General features: G+C 50.6%; 5 protein-coding genes across 6 annotated transcripts; 2 read left to right on the plus strand and 3 right to left on the minus strand.

The window, feature by feature from the left end:
- The first annotated feature begins 908 nt into the window (after nucleotides 1–908).
- ora4 (olfactory receptor class A related 4) lies at nucleotides 909–2153 on the plus strand. The gene is made up of 2 exons (XM_066691423.1): nucleotides 909–995; nucleotides 1152–2153. Exons 1-2 carry the CDS (start codon nucleotides 909–911, stop codon nucleotides 2151–2153), a joined length of 1089 nt encoding a protein of 362 aa, XP_066547520.1.
- A 1090-nt stretch (nucleotides 2154–3243) lies between these two features.
- On the plus strand, nucleotides 3244–6732 carry otud3 (OTU deubiquitinase 3). Its single transcript, XM_066691065.1, has 9 exons — nucleotides 3244–3411; nucleotides 3821–4028; nucleotides 4125–4273; nucleotides 4390–4502; nucleotides 4629–4751; nucleotides 5155–5238; nucleotides 5342–5387; nucleotides 5853–6058; nucleotides 6137–6732. Exons 2-9 carry the CDS (start codon nucleotides 3823–3825, stop codon nucleotides 6308–6310), a joined length of 1101 nt encoding a protein of 366 aa, XP_066547162.1. The 5' UTR covers nucleotides 3244–3411; nucleotides 3821–3822; the 3' UTR covers nucleotides 6311–6732.
- Nucleotides 6733–6903: 171 nt separating this feature from the next.
- Nucleotides 6904–8668, minus strand: LOC136714117 (olfactory receptor class A-like protein 4). Its single transcript, XM_066691424.1, has 4 exons — nucleotides 8396–8668; nucleotides 7950–8219; nucleotides 7578–7808; nucleotides 6904–7469 (listed from the first exon to the last, which is right to left on the minus strand). Exons 1-4 carry the CDS (start codon nucleotides 8666–8668, stop codon nucleotides 7203–7205), a joined length of 1041 nt encoding a protein of 346 aa, XP_066547521.1. The 3' UTR covers nucleotides 6904–7202.
- A 538-nt stretch (nucleotides 8669–9206) lies between these two features.
- LOC136713802 (cyclin-L1) lies at nucleotides 9207–13707 on the minus strand. 2 transcript variants are annotated; one of them, XM_066691018.1, is made up of 11 exons: nucleotides 13369–13706; nucleotides 11968–12042; nucleotides 11761–11870; nucleotides 11481–11601; nucleotides 11293–11357; nucleotides 11014–11113; nucleotides 10804–10908; nucleotides 10459–10600; nucleotides 10267–10378; nucleotides 10017–10091; nucleotides 9207–9839 (listed from the first exon to the last, which is right to left on the minus strand). In XM_066691018.1, exons 1-11 carry the CDS (start codon nucleotides 13597–13599, stop codon nucleotides 9638–9640), a joined length of 1338 nt encoding a protein of 445 aa, XP_066547115.1. In that variant the 5' UTR covers nucleotides 13600–13706; the 3' UTR covers nucleotides 9207–9637. The 2 variants fall into 2 exon arrangements, with proteins under 2 accessions (XP_066547115.1, XP_066547116.1); XM_066691019.1 differs by lacking the exon at nucleotides 10017–10091 and having other exon boundaries at nucleotides 13369–13707.
- Nucleotides 13708–14001: 294 nt separating this feature from the next.
- mrpl20 (mitochondrial ribosomal protein L20) lies at nucleotides 14002–16062 on the minus strand. The gene is made up of 4 exons (XM_066690722.1): nucleotides 15745–16062; nucleotides 15209–15319; nucleotides 14775–14852; nucleotides 14002–14573 (listed from the first exon to the last, which is right to left on the minus strand). Exons 1-4 carry the CDS (start codon nucleotides 15829–15831, stop codon nucleotides 14400–14402), a joined length of 450 nt encoding a protein of 149 aa, XP_066546819.1. The 5' UTR covers nucleotides 15832–16062; the 3' UTR covers nucleotides 14002–14399.
- Between the last annotated feature and the right edge of the window lie 440 nt (nucleotides 16063–16502).

Consider the following 16502-nt stretch of genomic DNA (forward strand, 5'->3'; position numbering starts at 1 on the left):
ACTTCATTAATTAACAATGGTGCTAATGCTGCAATAATTTGTACTTGTGTGTGTGAGTGAGTGTGAGTTTGAGTGTGAGTGTGTGGGAGTGTGGGAGTGTGTGTGTTTGTATGTATGTCCAGTGCAGTCCAGTCCAGTCCAGTGCAGTCCATTCCAGTCCAGTACCCTACAATACCCCTCTCTCTCTCTGTCGTCTGTGCCAGCATCTCCTGGGCAACATCGCTACACAGGTGAGAGCCCCCATACCTGCCCAGGTAAGATCTGGGCTCTGGTTGCCAGGAGACTGATGTGTGGGTGAAATAGACCCTGAACAGGATGTGAGTCAGCATGAAGGGGTAATGGGGGGTTATTTAAGACCCAGCGGCCAGGGGAGGGGCAGGTCAGTAAGAGATACACTGATGGACAGACACACCGCTTGTGACAGGCCGTGAGAGAGAAATACACTGAGAGAGTGTCGGACAAACAGACAGACAGTGGGCAAGAGACGGTGCTGTGTGTGTGTGTTCCTGAGGACACAGGACATGCGCAGGCCTGCTGTTCAGACTGCAGGGGATGCCACTGGGCTCCCACAGGAGTGAGAGGGACTGGGCTTGTACAGGGGTACTGGACCTGGGGTACTGGGACTGGACTGGACTGGACTGGACTGCATCATTGTGGACTGATTGTCTTCTGGCCAGGACTGGACTAAGTTTTCTTTCACATTGTGGATTGACTAGATTGCACTGCACCATACTACACTTTACAGCAGTGTGTTGCATGTGAAGTGTTTCATCGATCCTACACCCACTGGCTTCCCTTTCAGCATCCTGGGTCCTCGTAACTCAATTACTCTCAATTAAACAATCAACTTGTTAAGGATTTCTCTGATAATATCCTGAATCCTGCTGCGATCCCATCGTGTCCCCGCCATGTCTGAGTTGCTGCCAGTGGATGCGGTCTTGTTCGGCTTCCTGGTGTTCTCTGGAATCATCGGAAACATCCTGGTTATCTACATAGTAAGAACTAAGTGTGTGTGTGTGTGTCAATGTATGTATACTATGTATGTATTATAGACTGTGTGTGAGTACTGTGCTGTCTGCATAATGTGTGTGTGTTTGTCTGTCTCAGTGTGTAAGTGTGTGTATCTCCCTTTCTCCTCTTCCTCCCTCCAGGTGGTACAGTCCTCCCTGAACATCCCCACCCGCCGTCTGCCTGCTGCCGACCTGATCCTGGTCAACCTGTCTCTGGCCAACCTGTTGACCTCATGCTTCCGTACTGTGCCCATCTTCGTGTCGGACCTGGGCCTGGCAGTGTCACTGTCTTCAGGCTGGTGCCGGCTGTTCATGCTGCTGTGGGTGTGGTGGCGTTCAGTGGGCTGTTGGTCCACACTGGGCCTGAGTGTCTTCCACTGTGTGACCCTGCGCCGCCGAGGCTTCGTGACAGGGGAGTTGGCTCAGGGGCGGGGTCAGCGCCGTGTGGTGGGAGCGCTAGTGCTGGTGTGGGGCATCAACCTGGCCTGCTCGCTGCCCGCCCTCGTCTACACCACGTATGACAGCAGCAACGCTAGCGTGGAGCTCATGGTGATCAGCTGCACCATGCGTCCCCTGCTGGGTTGTGTGTGGGAGTTTCCCTCCAAGGCCCAGGGCACCGCCTTTGCCACCAGCTCCCTGGTGCTGAATGAGTTGTTGCCACTGCTGCTCATGGTGGGTGCCAACTGCGCCACACTGGCCGCCCTCCACAGGCACATCCACAGTGTCACAGGAGCCAGAGTTGAGGGTGGGGGGGAGGCGCAAGTGATGGCGGAGAGGCGTGCAGCACGAGTCATCATGGTGGTGGTGTTTCTATTCGTGGTGTGCTGGGTGCTGCAGGTGACAGCTGTCACGTACTACAACTACTTTGGCGGGCACCACGCCCCTGCCCTGCTCACGCTGGCCCAGTTCTCCGCATCTGTGTTTGTGGGCTTCTGCCCCTTGGTGGTGGCGCTGGGACATAGCAAGCTTCGTCGCAGTCTAATGGACATGGTCAGGCTGGGCAGCTGGGGCAGGAACTGGAGCTGTTGCCAAGGGAACAAGCAGCAGGTGGGGCAAGAGGGAGGGGGAAGGGCCAGGGGAAAGGACAGGGTGGTGGCGGTGAAGACGGTAAAGGTGAGAGAGAAACAAGGAGGGGAGTGGTAGGCGTAGGTAGGTAGGGAGAGTGAAAGAGCTTTTATATTTTTTACTTTTAGAACATAAGAACAGAAGAAAGTTTACAAACGAGAGGAGGCCATTCGACCCATCGTGCTTGTTTGGTGTCCATTAATAAGTGATCTAAGGATCCTATCCAGTCTATTTTTGAATGTTCCCAAATTTTCAGCTTCAACCACATCGCTGGGAAGTTTGTTCCAGATTGTGACGCCTCTCTGTGTGACAACTCTGTCTATTTTCTTAATGTATTGATTCAATTCTCTTTACTGTATCTGTAAATGCTTTGGTAACACTTGAGTACATGTTGTCATGCCAGTAAAGCTCGTTTTGAATTTGAAAGGTAGTGACAGAGAGTGAGGATGTCCAGCTGTTGTGAAGTGAGCTCTTCTGTGCGTTATCCTGCTCTCTGTGTATTGAGAGGATCAGTCTGTCACTCCCAATAACATGTCTCAATAAATACATTAAAGACTCTGCCCTGTGTGTGTGCGTGTGTGTGTGTGTATCAGAGTACGTCACAGACAGGATGCGAGTGCTATGACGACGACACAGGCAGACCTAGACCTCTAGAGACAGACGCCTGTGTGGGGCTTGGGAGGTAAAGACAGAGGCACATTTCGCTCTGACCTGCACCAAATACACAACAGCTCAGATTCACCAGCACCGTCCCCACCTCAGCTTGGCACAGAGCCCAGCTCAGAGTGGTTTCTGGGGTAGCACAGAGACTGCGACAGGACTATGTCTCTTAAAAATCACCAACAAAACAGCACACTAGCACTGTAAATGTCTATACATACATGTAAAATAACTGTACACTTGTAAAATCTCTGAAGTTTTTTTTTAATTTAATTTAGTTTTATTTTGTATTAATTAATAAAGCTAATTTTGAATTTGAATTTGTATGACAGTGAGAGAGATATATTGGAATTCTTGGGCAGAACTGTTTCTCATAAGTGATTTGCTATAAATACGCAATAAACAAACAAACAAACAAATAAATCAATAGCAACAATAATTAAGTGAAAGGGCAAGTATTCCATGCGAGTACGTTTCGGACCTCGGAAGCCACCGTACAGGATCCCTCCTCCTCGCTGTGTAGAACCCGGAAGCAGTGCTGTGGAGTGTTGGCGAAAATAAACATAAACACGCAACGACAAAGCTCCATATTGTTCTCTCAATAGTAATATTAATATTGATAGTCATCTTTGTTATTTAAATTGTAACCACGGGCCGGGCCGCTGTCTGGTAGCGGGTGAGTTGCCGTATGTGTTGTTCTGACGGAGTTGGATGAAGTTATGTTATTATTATTACAGTGCGGTCTGTTTTATCTCCTTCTTTCATTCTCAATGCAGTGCTGTCTGTAAAATATATCTGTCTGGGAATGTACCGCACTGTGCAGTCTACCTGTCTTTAAAACCCTTTCCCACTCAAATTCACAGTGTTTTATTGGCATGGTATTGCCAAACCATTAATGAAAAATATCAAACAGTTTAACATATATTCCTCTCGCTATCGCCCTTGCCTTGATCAGGACAGTTTGTCTTGAACTCTGTGTGTGAGAGACAGGAAGTGTGGTGTGTTGTGGTCAGTTTGTGGGAGTGGGACTGTCCGTCTGTCTGTGAGGGTCAGTCAGTCTGTAAAAGTGTCTGTCTGTCTGTCAGTGATGTCCCGGAAGCAATCAGTGAAAGGGGGTCGTGGGAACAAGAAGTGCGATGTGGAGAGGAAGCGAGACGAGCGGGCAGCTCGCAGGGCATTGGCCAAGGACCGCAGGAACCGCCCCCCGGGGGAGGGACCAGAGGAGGAGTTTGTCAGTTTCACCAATCAGCTGCAAGCACTGGGGCTGAAGCTCAGAGAGGTCCCAGGAGATGGGTAGGATGCCCTGTCTTGTCTGTCTCAAAGTGTCGGTCTTTATGAGTGTCATTTGTATCCTACCCTATTCTGACTGATAAATTCTCCCTCTCTCAGTAACTGTCTGTTCCGCGCTCTGGGGGACCAGCTAGAAGGACACTCACGGGGTCACCTGCGTCTGCGCAGACAGACGGTGGAGTTCATGCAGACGCACCGGGCAGATTTTGAACCTTTCCTGGAGGAGGACATCCCCTTCACGCAGCACTGTGAGGGAGGGGGACAGGGATGGGGGGAGAGGGACGGGGAGAGGAAGAGCGAGGGGGAAGGTATAGGTAAGAGAAAAATCCAGAAAATTAAAAGTTAACCCCTCTGTCTCTCTCAGTGTCCAGTCTTGCAGTGCCCGGGACGTTTGCAGGCAATGACGCCATCGTAGCGTTTGCCCGCAGCCAGCAGGTCCGTGTGGTCATACACCAGCTCAACACACCTCTGTGGCAGGTGAGGAAGTGATGTTGGGATAAATCATGCTTGACATACTGGGCTGGACTGCTTCATAATTGGGTTACACTGGACCCTGACTCTTACACTCCCTCTCTGTCTTTCCCTCCCCCTTTCCCTCTCCAGATCAATGGTTCAGAGAAGCCAGTATGTCGTGAGCTGCACATCGCATATCGCTATGGTGACCACTACGACAGCGTCCGGCCAATTGGGGACAACTCAGAGAGCCCCGCCCAGCTCTGCATCGAGGTCAGGGGTCAGGGAAGCTGCTGTACAAGTCCCTTTCTCTGTATGCTTCAGTGTGAGATGCTGCACTCTGGTCACCTATCCATTTACATTTGTGACCATATTAATGAATCTCTCTCAATTCATTTTAGTTCAAAAAAGCTTTATTGGCATGATTAATTGACATCAGTGTTGCCAAAGCATTGACAGACATGTCCAGTGCTCAGGAACAGGGCAATGGGAGCAATAAATACAGGAATTAAACATTTAACATTTACAAACATTTTGTAAAGCATTGTTGTATACACGATACACAATGGACCCAAAGGGCTGTTTGCCCCTCACTTGCTGTGGTCAGGATAGAATGCTGGGTCTCACATACAGCTGTTTCCTGATGGCATTCGTTCATCTCTCTCTCTCCCTCCAGACTCTATCTCGTGCCGGGGGACAGTGTGAGTCTCAGTGCTCCCAGGCCAGCAGACAGATGGACAGGAATACAACACATTGCACGGTCAGTCGGTCAGTCAGTCTGTCTGTCTGTGTTCTGCCAGCAAACATCCACCTCTCTGTCTCACCCTGCTATTGATATTAATGGGATATTATGTCCCCCTCAGGACAATGGTCTGATACTGCACAGCCTGGAAACAGAGAGCCCTGCAGGTCAGTCTGTCTGTCTCGTGTGTGTCTGAGTCTGTGTGCGCATGTTTCTGTGTGTGTCAGTATGTCAGTCTACATAACACAGTACAGGGAGGTCTAACTTAACACGGTAGATGCATTCCTGAAAATGACTGTGCTGCTGAAACCATGTATAACTAAACTCATTTCCACATAGGAATACATGTTCAAAAATTGCGTTCCAATGGAAGCTAGTGAGAGATAAATTATGGCAAATAAGTAAAGAAACATATTAGCCTTAAAAGTATACTTGAATACTTAAAAGTATTCTTGGTGAAGGGCAGGTCATTGATGTCGATGTCAGCACACTCCCACCTACTCACGTACCGAGTTGTTCTGAAACCTTCATTATTTTACCGTGTTGTTCTGAAACAATGTTAAGCGTGACCTCCCTGTGAAAATTCTGTTGGTATGTACGGTACAATTTTGACTGAGTGATGCCCCTCTCAGGTGATGGACGGAACTGCAGTGACCTCAGTGCTGAAGCTCAGCCCTGTGCAGCAGTATGGGAGGAGCCGGACTCTGATGCCCCACCATGCCCTGCCCTATGGGAGGAGTCAGGGACAGGGACACGCCTCTTTGGCCCAGTGATTCAGACAGAACAAAGTGCCAGCAAACCAGTGGGGCAGCCACCAGGGGACAGCCACACAGCTAAGGTACACACTCACACACATTCACTCACAGACATTACCCTCACACCTAATACTCCCACTTTAAGGCATCTCTCTCTCCAGCTTTCTAACAGGCAGAGGAAGGAGCAGCAGAGGCAGGAGAAGAAGCGCCGCCAAGAGGAGAGACACAGACAAAAGGCGCTGGAGAGCCGGGCTACACAGAACCAGGGCCAGAACCTCTCGGACCAGAACCAGCCCGTCACCTTGGTGCGAGCCCTCAACACGCTCAGCATCTAGCCCAGGCTGGATTGGACTGGAATAGATAAGACTGCACCTGACTGTGCAGGAATGGACTGGACTGGACTGGACAGGACTGGACAGGAATGGACTGTGCCATATTGAACTGTAACCTCATTATACTGCAGACTTGCTCTGAGACAGTCACTGTGTGTGTGTGAATGTGTTTGAGCTAGTGTTTGAGTACGACAGCTGGCAAGGGTGAGAGAGGGAGGGAACAAAACAGGGTGGGGGGGGGGAGGGAGGGAGGGAGTCACAGCTTGTGCGTGACTGAGTGTCTGTCTGTCTGTCTGCTCAGATGTGTAAATATATAGACACACAGGGAAGGAGTGCACACTCTGTTTGCTGTGTTTAAAATGTTTCAAATAAAATCTCAGAGATATATTTTTGGGGATGGTGTTAAAATAAATGGATAACTGAAAGTGGAAGTCTGAGTCTCTCATGTGGATGTGAGAGATTGAGTGAGTGTGTCAGTGTGATATTGTGTGCATCAGGGTAAAACAGTGTGTGTGTGAGAAACTGTCCAGGGGTCTCCAGCCCTTGTCCTGGAGAGACACAGTACAGTACAGCAGGGTCTCCTGGTCCTAGTAACAGCAAACATACATTACACAACAAATGAGGCAGACAGCACAGTTGTGATTAGATGGTTTACTGCTTGCCCATTAACATCAGTCAGGATGCTGCCCCCCTACACCAACACTGGAGAGACATAAAAAACTCAACACTGACAGCACAGTTGACACAGTGTGTCAGTATGAGTTGGAGTTTGGTGTCAGCCTGAGAGAGAGTGAGATTGTGTCTGTACCTGTGCATGAGCCACCAAGAGCATCTGTATGCCAGCATGTGAGTTAGTCAGTGAGTCTGTGCTTGCATCTGTGTGCCAATATGTAAGTCAGTGTGCCCGTCTGTGCCCCAGTGTGTGTGTCAGCGCACGAGTCAGTGTATGTCTGTGTGCCAGCACACGTGCCAGCGCGTGGCGTAAGCGACGGTGGCCTGCGAGCAGCACCAGGGGGCTTCCGGCAATGAACAGTGAGTTGGTGAAGCGTGCCATGACCAGCAGGTAGGCCGACGCCGGTCCGCGGTTGTAGTTGTAGAAATTGACCGACAACACGCTGCCCCCCCATGATGCCAGGAACAGCATCACCAGCACGAGCACCACCTACAGTGAAGAGGGGGACCAGATCAGGTGTCAGTACAGAAAGACTAGGACTAGTCTCCATCTTTCTATCTCCTCTTGTCTCTCTCTGTCTCCCTCCTTCCCTCTCACCTTGGCAGCCCGTTTCTCAGCTGGAACCCGGTGAGCCAGGCTGCTCTGGGCCTGACCATGCTGTGCCAGGATGTGCAGGGTGCCTAGGTTGGTGCCCAGCATCAGCAGGATGGGCGTAGCCTCATGTAAGACCATGGAGACCGTGGCGTAGGCCAGTCCGCTGTTGCGCGAGGGGAAGCTCCACACACAGCCCAGCAGGGGGCGCGTGGTGCTGCTGATCAACATCAAATCCTACTGACGGAGAGAGAGTCAGTCAGTCAGTCGCTCAGAGCAGTGGTTCCCAAACCTGGTCCTGGAGGACCCCCTACCCGGCTGTTCTTTATTCCAATCGAGCTCTCTATTACTTAACTGAAGTAATCAGTGTATCAGTACCTCAGTCTGGTTGTTCTGCCCACGGGTGGAGTACATCAGCACTGGCAGGGAGAACACAAGGGTGAGCGCCCACATCAGTGCCAGGCCCAGCAGCAGGCGGCGGAAGGGCCCGCGGAGGGAGCGGGGGCCAGGAGGGCCAGGGGATGGGGCCAAGCGGCGCAGCGTGGACAGGTGGAACGCGCTGAGGCAGAGGGTGGCCCACACGTTCGCACAGCGCAGCCACACCCACACACACATCAGCACCTTGCACCAGCCCCACGACAAGTACAGCTGGGGGGGTACAACAAAGCACAGTAAAGTATAGTGCAGTACAGTACAATGTAACAGAGTACAGCACAGTATAGTAAAGTGTAATACAATACAGTTCAGCAGACACACACACACATCCTTCCTCTCTTTCTTTCCTCTCTCCCCTTCTTCACCCCCCCACTCCCCACCCCCAGTACCTCCAGCCCCAGGTCGGAGAGCATCAGCAGGATGTTCCTGAACAGCGACACCATCAAGTTGGACAGCACCATGTTGAGCAGGACGGCATCAGAGAGTCGCACAGCCCCACTCCCCTGCAGCAGCCATACGCCCACTACACCCCCCACACCCCCGTTTCCCACAATGCCAAGCATCACCAGCAGGCAGTACAGCGTGTTCTGTAGTGGCGACGCCACTCGCACAAGAGTCCCTGCGACTGGCTTACTGGCATCCTGTAGAACCCCCTCTGGCATCACTGCTGGGGTGTTTCAGTGTGCCTGCGTGAGTATTGTGAGCCTGTTTGCTTGTCTATGTTTTTGTCTCCGTCTCCGTCTCTCTACTGTAGCAAAGTTCTCCCCTCTTTCTCTCTGCTGTTATTCTGTCTCAGTCTCCTCTATTCTGCTCCCATCTCTTAAATACCCCCCCTCCCCAACACACACACCACACAGTAAAGTCAGTCTCCAGAGAGAGAAGTGGGGAGGGTAGTGGGGGGCACACTGGGCATTACTGCCAGTAGCTGAGGAAGCAGATTACTTCCCTAATTACACCACAGCTCGTTAACTGCGTAATTAATATCCTGCCCCACCCCACAATACACACTCAACCTCACACACACACACACACACACGCATGCATACATTGAGAGACTCTCAGCCACACTCGCTCCCACACAGCATTCATTCTCTACACCTTACTTTCTCCCACTATGTCTATTCTCACAATCACTACAGCACATTCACACTCTCCATCTCTCTCTGACACATACACAGTTCACAGCTCTGAACCCTCTGGTTTGTAAAAATGTCTCTTTATTAAAAAAACTGAAAAACACCAAATACATCAAAGTCACAATGTCAGCGTTGGCAACAAAAGCACTGCCCCCCAAACACACACATTGGGATAATTAACACTATCAGCACTAATGACACAGCCTGCCTCACTGCCCCCAGGCCCGGAGCACACTGACAGTCAGGCCAATACAGTCTATATAGCCCAGGTGTACAGTATTTTTCCCAGGTGTACAGTGTGTACAGTCTATTTACCCCAGGTGTACACAAGAAGTAACTGGAGCTCCACTGGAATGTTAAACTTATTGGAATTAACAGAAATGGTGCAAAAATATATATATTCATATTTACACACACACTGCGGTGCACCGGGCAGCCTGGTCCCCGACACATCCCACCCTGCTGTCCCTCTGTCTGTCCCTGGCTTTTTCATGATCATCTGCGCTGTGTTGTGTACCGCTCTCTCCTCCCTCGCTCCCGCTCCCTCTCTCTCTGCCGCTCCTTCTCCCTCTCCCTGGCTCTCTCCCTGTCCCTGTCCCTGTCCCGGTCCCTGTCCCTCTCCGGCAGTCTCCTGCGATGGCCCGGAGAGAGGGAGGAGCTGGAGGAGCGCACAGGAGACGACACGCTGCGGCTGCGCCTGGGGGAGCGAGGGAGAGAGAAAAGGGGAGGGGTTAGCATTATTAGAGATAATTGAAACAGACATACATCATAGCACTCTACTATCTCTCCCTCTCCACATCATTCCCATGCTACACCTCTCTCCCTCTCTCTCTCCCTCTCTCTCTCTCTCTCCCTCCCTCCCTCCCTCCCTCACCTGCGTTTGGGGCTGTGTGGGGGTGAGATAGAGTGAGTTTCTCTCCTCTCATCACTGTGGCTCAGCCTGTCTCTCCTGGGAGAGGGAGAGAGAGATATTTAATCACATTGAATGCTCTTGCTCCTCTTGCAAATAAAAGTGTACCTGTGGTAGCAGACTGTACACTGTCAACAGAATGAGAATTTCAATCGAGAGGCACTTTCATACAAAAACCAGCCCGGCCAGCAGCAGACACTGAGGTGAGGTGTACCTGGGCGGTTGTCGGGGACGGTCCAGCCCGTTCTGCAGCTGGCGTCGAGCATTCTTCATGGCCTGGACTGATAGGGGGGAGTCCCGGGACACTGCCCCCGCTGCCGGGGATGCTGGGGGGGAGGGGGGAGGTTATGTCAATACAGCGAGTCAGTGTGTGTGTGTGTGTGTGTCGGGGGAGTTGGGAGCACACCTGTCTTGGATGCTGGGGAGAAGCTGGCAGGGGGGTCCACTAAGTTTGGCGTACCGTTGGGCTGTACACCCCCAGTCACTCGGGAAACCTCGAGAGCCTGTCGGCACTTAGACACACACTGCTGCAGAGAGGACAGAGGGACCTGAGAGAGAGAGAGAGAGAGATTGAGAGTGAGAGAAAGACTTCTTCCCCAGAAGAGTCTCTGCTCAGCACAGCGACAACCATGTGTCCAAACAACCAACACAGCAGATTAACCATGTAATTTGTGTGTAAAATGTAAATAACCTGACTTTTTTAATTGTTTGTGAAGTTTTTTTTTTTTAACCCTGTTAAACAGAGACATACCCGAGGCAGGGTGTACAGGCGGAGGATGCGATGGCAGATGTCTCTCAGCTCCTCCTCTGTGGCTCCAAACAGCAGGAACCAGGGCGGCTCACTGGGCAGAGGGATCTGAGACAGACAGTGTTATTAGGAGAGCATGTTGCGAAAGTGTTACAGAGAGGCTATCCAACAGGCAGAGATAGACTGAGAGCGGTGGTGTGCCACAGGCTGTACCTGCAGTGTGCGTGCCGACAGGTAGATACAGGCACAGGAGACGCTTTCCGCACTGAACCGCAGGAACACATCTGTCCGCAAGCTGTCATTCATGTAGTTCCTAAGAGAGGCAGGGTGAAGAAGAAGGAGTGAGGGAGGGACAGAGCGAGTCATCTTGCTTTAGTAATATTTATACCAGTCATGGAAATAAAGCACTCTGAATTTTAAATTTTAAAGAGAGAGAGAGAGAGAGAGAGAGAGAGAGAGAGAGGGAGAGGGGGGAGAAGGAGATGGACTCACCAGGCCATCTGCACCAGTTTGCTGTTCTTCTCACACTCCAGCACCTGCAGGTACATCACGATGATCTGCAACACAGACACAGGCACAGCTGGACACATCTGGGCACAGGTGAGGAGTATATCTGAATACAGCTATGTACAGGTGGGCTGTACAGGACTAGTGCACAGCTGAGGAGTGCAGGGAGTTACCTTGTGTGGGTGTTTGACGTGCACACAGAAGCCTAGTTCCTTCAGGACCCTCCTCTCAGCCTTGATCACCTGACTCTTCAGAGCGATGTACCCAGCGTCCAGGGACAGCGGGGACTGAGGCCTGAAACACACCGGCCAAGGGACAGAGGGACAGAGACAGTCAGGCAGTGGGCAGCATGCGGCACACTGTGCGTCTGTATGTGCTAGTGTGTCTCAGTGTGTTCACGTCATGTGTGTGTATTAGTGCGTATGAAGCGTGTCAGGAGTGCCGGCGCCTCACCGCCCCTCCTGTATCTGTCGGAGCCGGTGGAAGACATTCAGGACATCCCTGATGCGCCGCGGCTCCTCCTCGATCTTAGAGGCCAGGTGAACACAGGCCATCGCCACCGACTGAGAGAGAAAGAGAGACTTGGATCAGTCATTCTGACTTCTATACACTGATGATAAATTAAAGTTGAGAGAGTCAGTCAGTGTGTCAGTGTGTTACCTCTACGCAGTGCTTGATGAAGGATTTGCAGTAGAAGAATCTCTGGAACAGAATCTGCCCTGTCGCCATGGCAACCTGGGGAGAAACGGCACAGTCAACACATTGAGATACCCCCCTAACCACAAACACACTGAGATGCCCCTCCAACACAAATGACACACTGAGATACCCCTCCAACACACACACACACAAACAACACACTGAGATACCCCCCAAAAACACACACACACACAGAGATACCCCCCACCACAAACACACACAGAGATGCCCTTCCAACACACATACACACACACAAACAACACACTGAGATGCCCCTCCAACACACATACACACACACAAACGACAGAGATGCCCCTCCAACACACACACAAACAACACACTGAGATACCCCCCCAAAAACACACACACACTGAGATACCCCCCACCACAAACACACACAGAGATGCCCTTCCAACACACACACACACGACACACTGAGATGCCCCTCCAACACACATACACAAAAACAACACACTGAGATACCCCCCACCACAAACGACACACTGAGATGCCCCTCCAACACAAACGACACACTGAGATACCCCCTCCAACACAAACGACACACTGAGATACCCCCTCCAACACAAACGACACACTGAGATACCCCCTCCAACACAAACGACACACTGAGATACCCCCCAAAAACACACACACACTGAGATACCCCCCACCACAAACACACACAGAGATGCCCCTCCAACACACATACACAAACAACACACTGAGATACCCCCCACCACAAACGACACACTGAGATGCCCCTCCAACACAAACGACACACTGAGATACCCCCTCCAACACAAACGACACACTGAGATACCCCCTCCAACACAAACGACACACTGAGATACCCCCTCCAACACAAACAACACACTGAGATACCCCCCACCACAAACGACACACTGAGATACCCCCTCCAACACAAACAACACACTGAGATACCCCCCACCACAAACGACACACTGAGATGCCCTTCCAACACACATACACACACAAACGACAGATGCCCCTCCAACACACATACAAACGACACACTGAGATGCCCCTCCAACACACATACACAAACAACACACACACACACACTGAGATACCCCCCACCACAACCACTGAAATACCCCTCCAACACAAACGACACACTGAGATACCCCCCCAACACAAACACACACACACTTTGAGATACCCCCCAACACACAAACACACAAAATTACCTCTCACACAACTTCCTCGCTCTTCTCATCCTTCCATACCCTACAGTCCCTCTCTCTCTCATTCTCTCACAGCTTCTTCCCTGTGTTCTCTGTCTCCTAATCCCTCTCTTTTCTTCATAATAATCCCTACTCTCCCCCGGTCACTCTCTCTGACCTGCGGCAGTCTCAGTAGTATTCCCGCCGCCTGGATCCTCTCGCAGCCCTCACGCCGCAGCTGCTCCTCCGTGTCGGGGGCAAGGCCATGATCCGACGAGGGGGTCCTCTCCAGACGCTCCGGGGAAAGGAGGCAGTTATCCAGGGTCAACGTCACCCCGGAGTACTTCTTATCCCCGATCAGGATGCCATCCGCCGGCACACCAGGCAACCTTGCTTCTACGGCCGCCATTACGCCGTCGCCAGCCGGGCTGCGGCAGTCAGGAAACACCGAGGCCTCGACTCACTCCAAGGCCACGCCTCCGCCCACTACCCATTGGTCCAAAGTACGCTCCGTCTACACGTTGGTCTGCGCACGGTTAGAGGCTTGTGCTGCCAATCTGCGCACACAACCCAATCCATTTGAAAAAGGTCTAGGGAAAAGATGGCGTCGATTGACCAGCACAGCAACCGGATGGAGTTAAACTTAAAGAGCTCCATAAAATATCGTGTTTGTCATGCAACCTATAAACTATGAGTTTTTACAGCAAAGCAAAAAACAAACACACACTGCACAGCACAGTGATGAATGAAAAACTAATAATAATTCAAATTATTATTATTATTATACTGAATGAAGAAACAATACACATCCAACAGTTTATAGTTTTATTCAACAATATTTTATTAACAACCCCCCCCCACATTCCAGTGAGTTCTTGCCCACAGACACTGTCTCAGCACCGGTCAGCACAGACAAACACACACCAGGGTGCCAGTCCAGCCTCAAGGGTCACCCGCCCTTTGGAGAGTGCAGCAGGCCGCGATTGGCCAGCACAGGAAAATACATCGACGCCTAATTAGGCATAGAAATGGAGAGGTCCACTCCTACTGTCTGGCGCTCTGATGATGGGTGGCAACGGGAAGGTGTGGGTCACTGTGACTAGTCAGAATCACAGGTCGGCTAGCTCCAACTGGGCGACGCAGCAGGGAAGGGCACCGTGAGGGTTGGGGAGGGTGGGTGACTGTGATTGGAAGTGACAACAGGGGGTCTCAGTGTGATTGGACGATGCGGGAGAAGATGCCAGGTGGCTCGCTGGCGTCCCCCAGTGCTGCCTGCAGTCCCTCCTCCCTGCGCGCCTTCGCCAGTGCCGCCAGTGCCGCGAACGAGCGCGGTTCCAACACTGCCAGCTCACTGAGCATTCGCCTGTTCACCTGCACCTCACTCTGAGAGAGAGAGAGAGAGTTTGTATTGAGAGACGGGGGGAGAGAGAGTGAGTTTTTATTGGTGTATTTATTGTTCTCATTGGCCTGTTTTGAGCACAGGACATGCTAGTCAAGCCAATTAAGCTTTTTTTATTGAATTGAGAGAGAGAGAGAGAGAGAGAGAGAGAGAGAGAGAGGGGTAAGGAGGCTGGAGGCACTGACCTTGATGAGATTGTGGATGAGGGCAGGGTATTTGAGGCCGTGCTCCCGGGAGGCAGCAGCGATACGGCTGATCCACAGCTGAGGGAGGGAGGGAGGGAGGGAGGAAGATAGAAAGGATGTCAGTGTAACCGCAGTGCCAAGAGATATGCACAGTTATGGTTCACTGCTGAGACACTCACTGTACCATCAGTACTGCTGCTACACCATGCTCATCTCTCGCTATGGGGCCTGTATTCTACTGCAGCTATCAGGGACACTGGTTGCGTGGAATTGCCCAGCAGGGGGGGATGGATATCATTCATGGGGGATGGATATCATTCATATCGAGCAGGTGGGGGGGACCTAACAATAATGGAGGGGGGGGGCAACACGTCCACTACGAATATGAAGCTGGGCACACATTATTGGTGGAGACAATCTAATATTCTGGTTACCATCCTCATGTTCCTCTTCTTGGCCTTGCGTGCCTTGGTGGCATAAACAAACGCCCGGCGCACTGCCCGCACCGCCAGACTGAAACACCGATTCTTCCTGCCGCGGAAATGCTAAGAGAGATGGGGACAGAGACTTCTTTATTTTCATCACCACCTTTATTGAACTACCATATACTTATTACAAGAACAAAAAAACAAAAAAAACTGTATCGGAAGGCCAGTATAATGCAGAGCTGCCAAAGCATTTACAGATACAGTAAAGAGAATATAATAAATCAAATAATAGAAACAAAACCCTCATATTCAAATGAGATTAACTGGCATTAACCTATTCCTTTGCTGTGTTTGGCATTACAATACAGAAATTATACATATAATACATTTAAAACGAATGCATAAGTAATCTAAATAAATAAACCAAATTAAACGCTAATATGTTATTAAAATAAAAAGTAAAACAGTAAGGTACTGGTAGACATCAATGGCATACTACAGTGTAGCAGTCTATACATATCAATATCTCTCTCTCTCCTTACCCGGGCATTCTTCAGAACCTCCTGGACCCTCCAGTACCGGTCCGGGCCCCGGTTTCGGATCCAGTGTGACAGAGTGAGGAACACCATCGCCCCTTCTTATTCTATAACAATATTACTTCACGTCTGTGGCTCTGAGTGTATTGACCTCGATACAGTGTGCGCAACTACACGGAAGCGGCCATGTTGTTTTCCCTGACGTCACAGCCGCAGCTCCGCTTGGATGACGTCACCGAGCAAAGAGGTTCTGGGGGTTGTAGTCAAACAGCGTCCACATTCACAACAGTACTGGGGTGCGCTCTGACTGACTCTCTTTCTGTCTGTCTGCTTTCATTATAGCGGACAGTCTGTTAATAATGCATGTTCTGCTATCAATACAGTAATATCTAAGTAATTTGATTACATTTGACTCTTTAAATTGCACTTTGTAGTCGATAAATAGTGTAAAAAAAAAGTTTGTTCCTTAATAGGATAATACGTTCCTTATACAATTTTATACATAACTTAAAACCACTACTGTTAAAAATAAATAAATGGCTCTGATTTAGGAAATGTGCTGTGTTAAGTGCGGCGGTTGGCTGCCTTCGACTCCGTTTCCTGACTGAGACTGAAATTATCCTATATCTGAAAATGTATTTAACTGATCTGCAGAGGCTTAAATGATCATACAAATACATGCATTAAAGTACTTCTGGCGACACATAGTTTTCTCCTGTTCTTTAGCTTTACACGGGCAGACTGGAGAAGGCGGGCTTTGCTGA

This window comes from Amia ocellicauda, chromosome 18 (assembly GCF_036373705.1).
Source record: "Amia ocellicauda isolate fAmiCal2 chromosome 18, fAmiCal2.hap1, whole genome shotgun sequence".
In the NCBI taxonomy this organism is placed as follows: Eukaryota; Metazoa; Chordata; class Actinopteri; order Amiiformes; family Amiidae; genus Amia; species Amia ocellicauda.

What these genes read in the sequence shown, in the direction of transcription:
- LOC136714117 (XM_066691424.1), bottom strand. Translation starts at nt 8,668, where the DNA reads ATGCCAGAGGGGGTTCTACAGGATGCCAGTAAGCCAGTCGCAGGGACT. An exon ending in GGCAGAACAACCAGACTGAG is followed by an intron (nt 7,809 to 7,949) that starts GTACTGATACAC and finishes CTCCGTCAGTAG; the next exon opens with GATTTGATGTTGATCAGCAG. An exon ending in CTGAGAAACGGGCTGCCAAG is followed by an intron (nt 7,470 to 7,577) that starts GTGAGAGGGAAG and finishes TCTTCACTGTAG; the next exon opens with GTGGTGCTCGTGCTGGTGAT.
- mrpl20 (XM_066690722.1), bottom strand. Translation starts at nt 15,831, where the DNA reads ATGGTGTTCCTCACTCTGTCACACTGGATCCGAAACCGGGGCCCGGAC. An exon ending in AGAAGAGGAACATGAGGATG is followed by an intron (nt 14,853 to 15,208) that starts GTAACCAGAATA and finishes TCCCTCCCTCAG; the next exon opens with CTGTGGATCAGCCGTATCGC. An exon ending in TCATCCACAATCTCATCAAG is followed by an intron (nt 14,574 to 14,774) that starts GTCAGTGCCTCC and finishes TCTCTCTCTCAG; the next exon opens with AGTGAGGTGCAGGTGAACAG.
- otud3 (XM_066691065.1), top strand. Translation starts at nt 3,823, where the DNA reads ATGTCCCGGAAGCAATCAGTGAAAGGGGGTCGTGGGAACAAGAAGTGC. An exon ending in AGAGAGGTCCCAGGAGATGG is followed by an intron (nt 4,029 to 4,124) that starts GTAGGATGCCCT and finishes TCCCTCTCTCAG; the next exon opens with TAACTGTCTGTTCCGCGCTC. An exon ending in GGAATACAACACATTGCACG is followed by an intron (nt 5,239 to 5,341) that starts GTCAGTCGGTCA and finishes TGTCCCCCTCAG; the next exon opens with GACAATGGTCTGATACTGCA.
- ora4 (XM_066691423.1), top strand. Translation starts at nt 909, where the DNA reads ATGTCTGAGTTGCTGCCAGTGGATGCGGTCTTGTTCGGCTTCCTGGTG. An exon ending in ACATCCTGGTTATCTACATA is followed by an intron (nt 996 to 1,151) that starts GTAAGAACTAAG and finishes TCCTCCCTCCAG; the next exon opens with GTGGTACAGTCCTCCCTGAA.
- LOC136713802 (XM_066691018.1), bottom strand. Translation starts at nt 13,599, where the DNA reads ATGGCGGCCGTAGAAGCAAGGTTGCCTGGTGTGCCGGCGGATGGCATC. An exon ending in AAACTGGTGCAGATGGCCTG is followed by an intron (nt 11,114 to 11,292) that starts GTGAGTCCATCT and finishes TGCCTCTCTTAG; the next exon opens with GAACTACATGAATGACAGCT. An exon ending in CCACACAGCCCCAAACGCAG is followed by an intron (nt 9,840 to 10,016) that starts GTGAGGGAGGGA and finishes TCGCTCCCCCAG; the next exon opens with GCGCAGCCGCAGCGTGTCGT.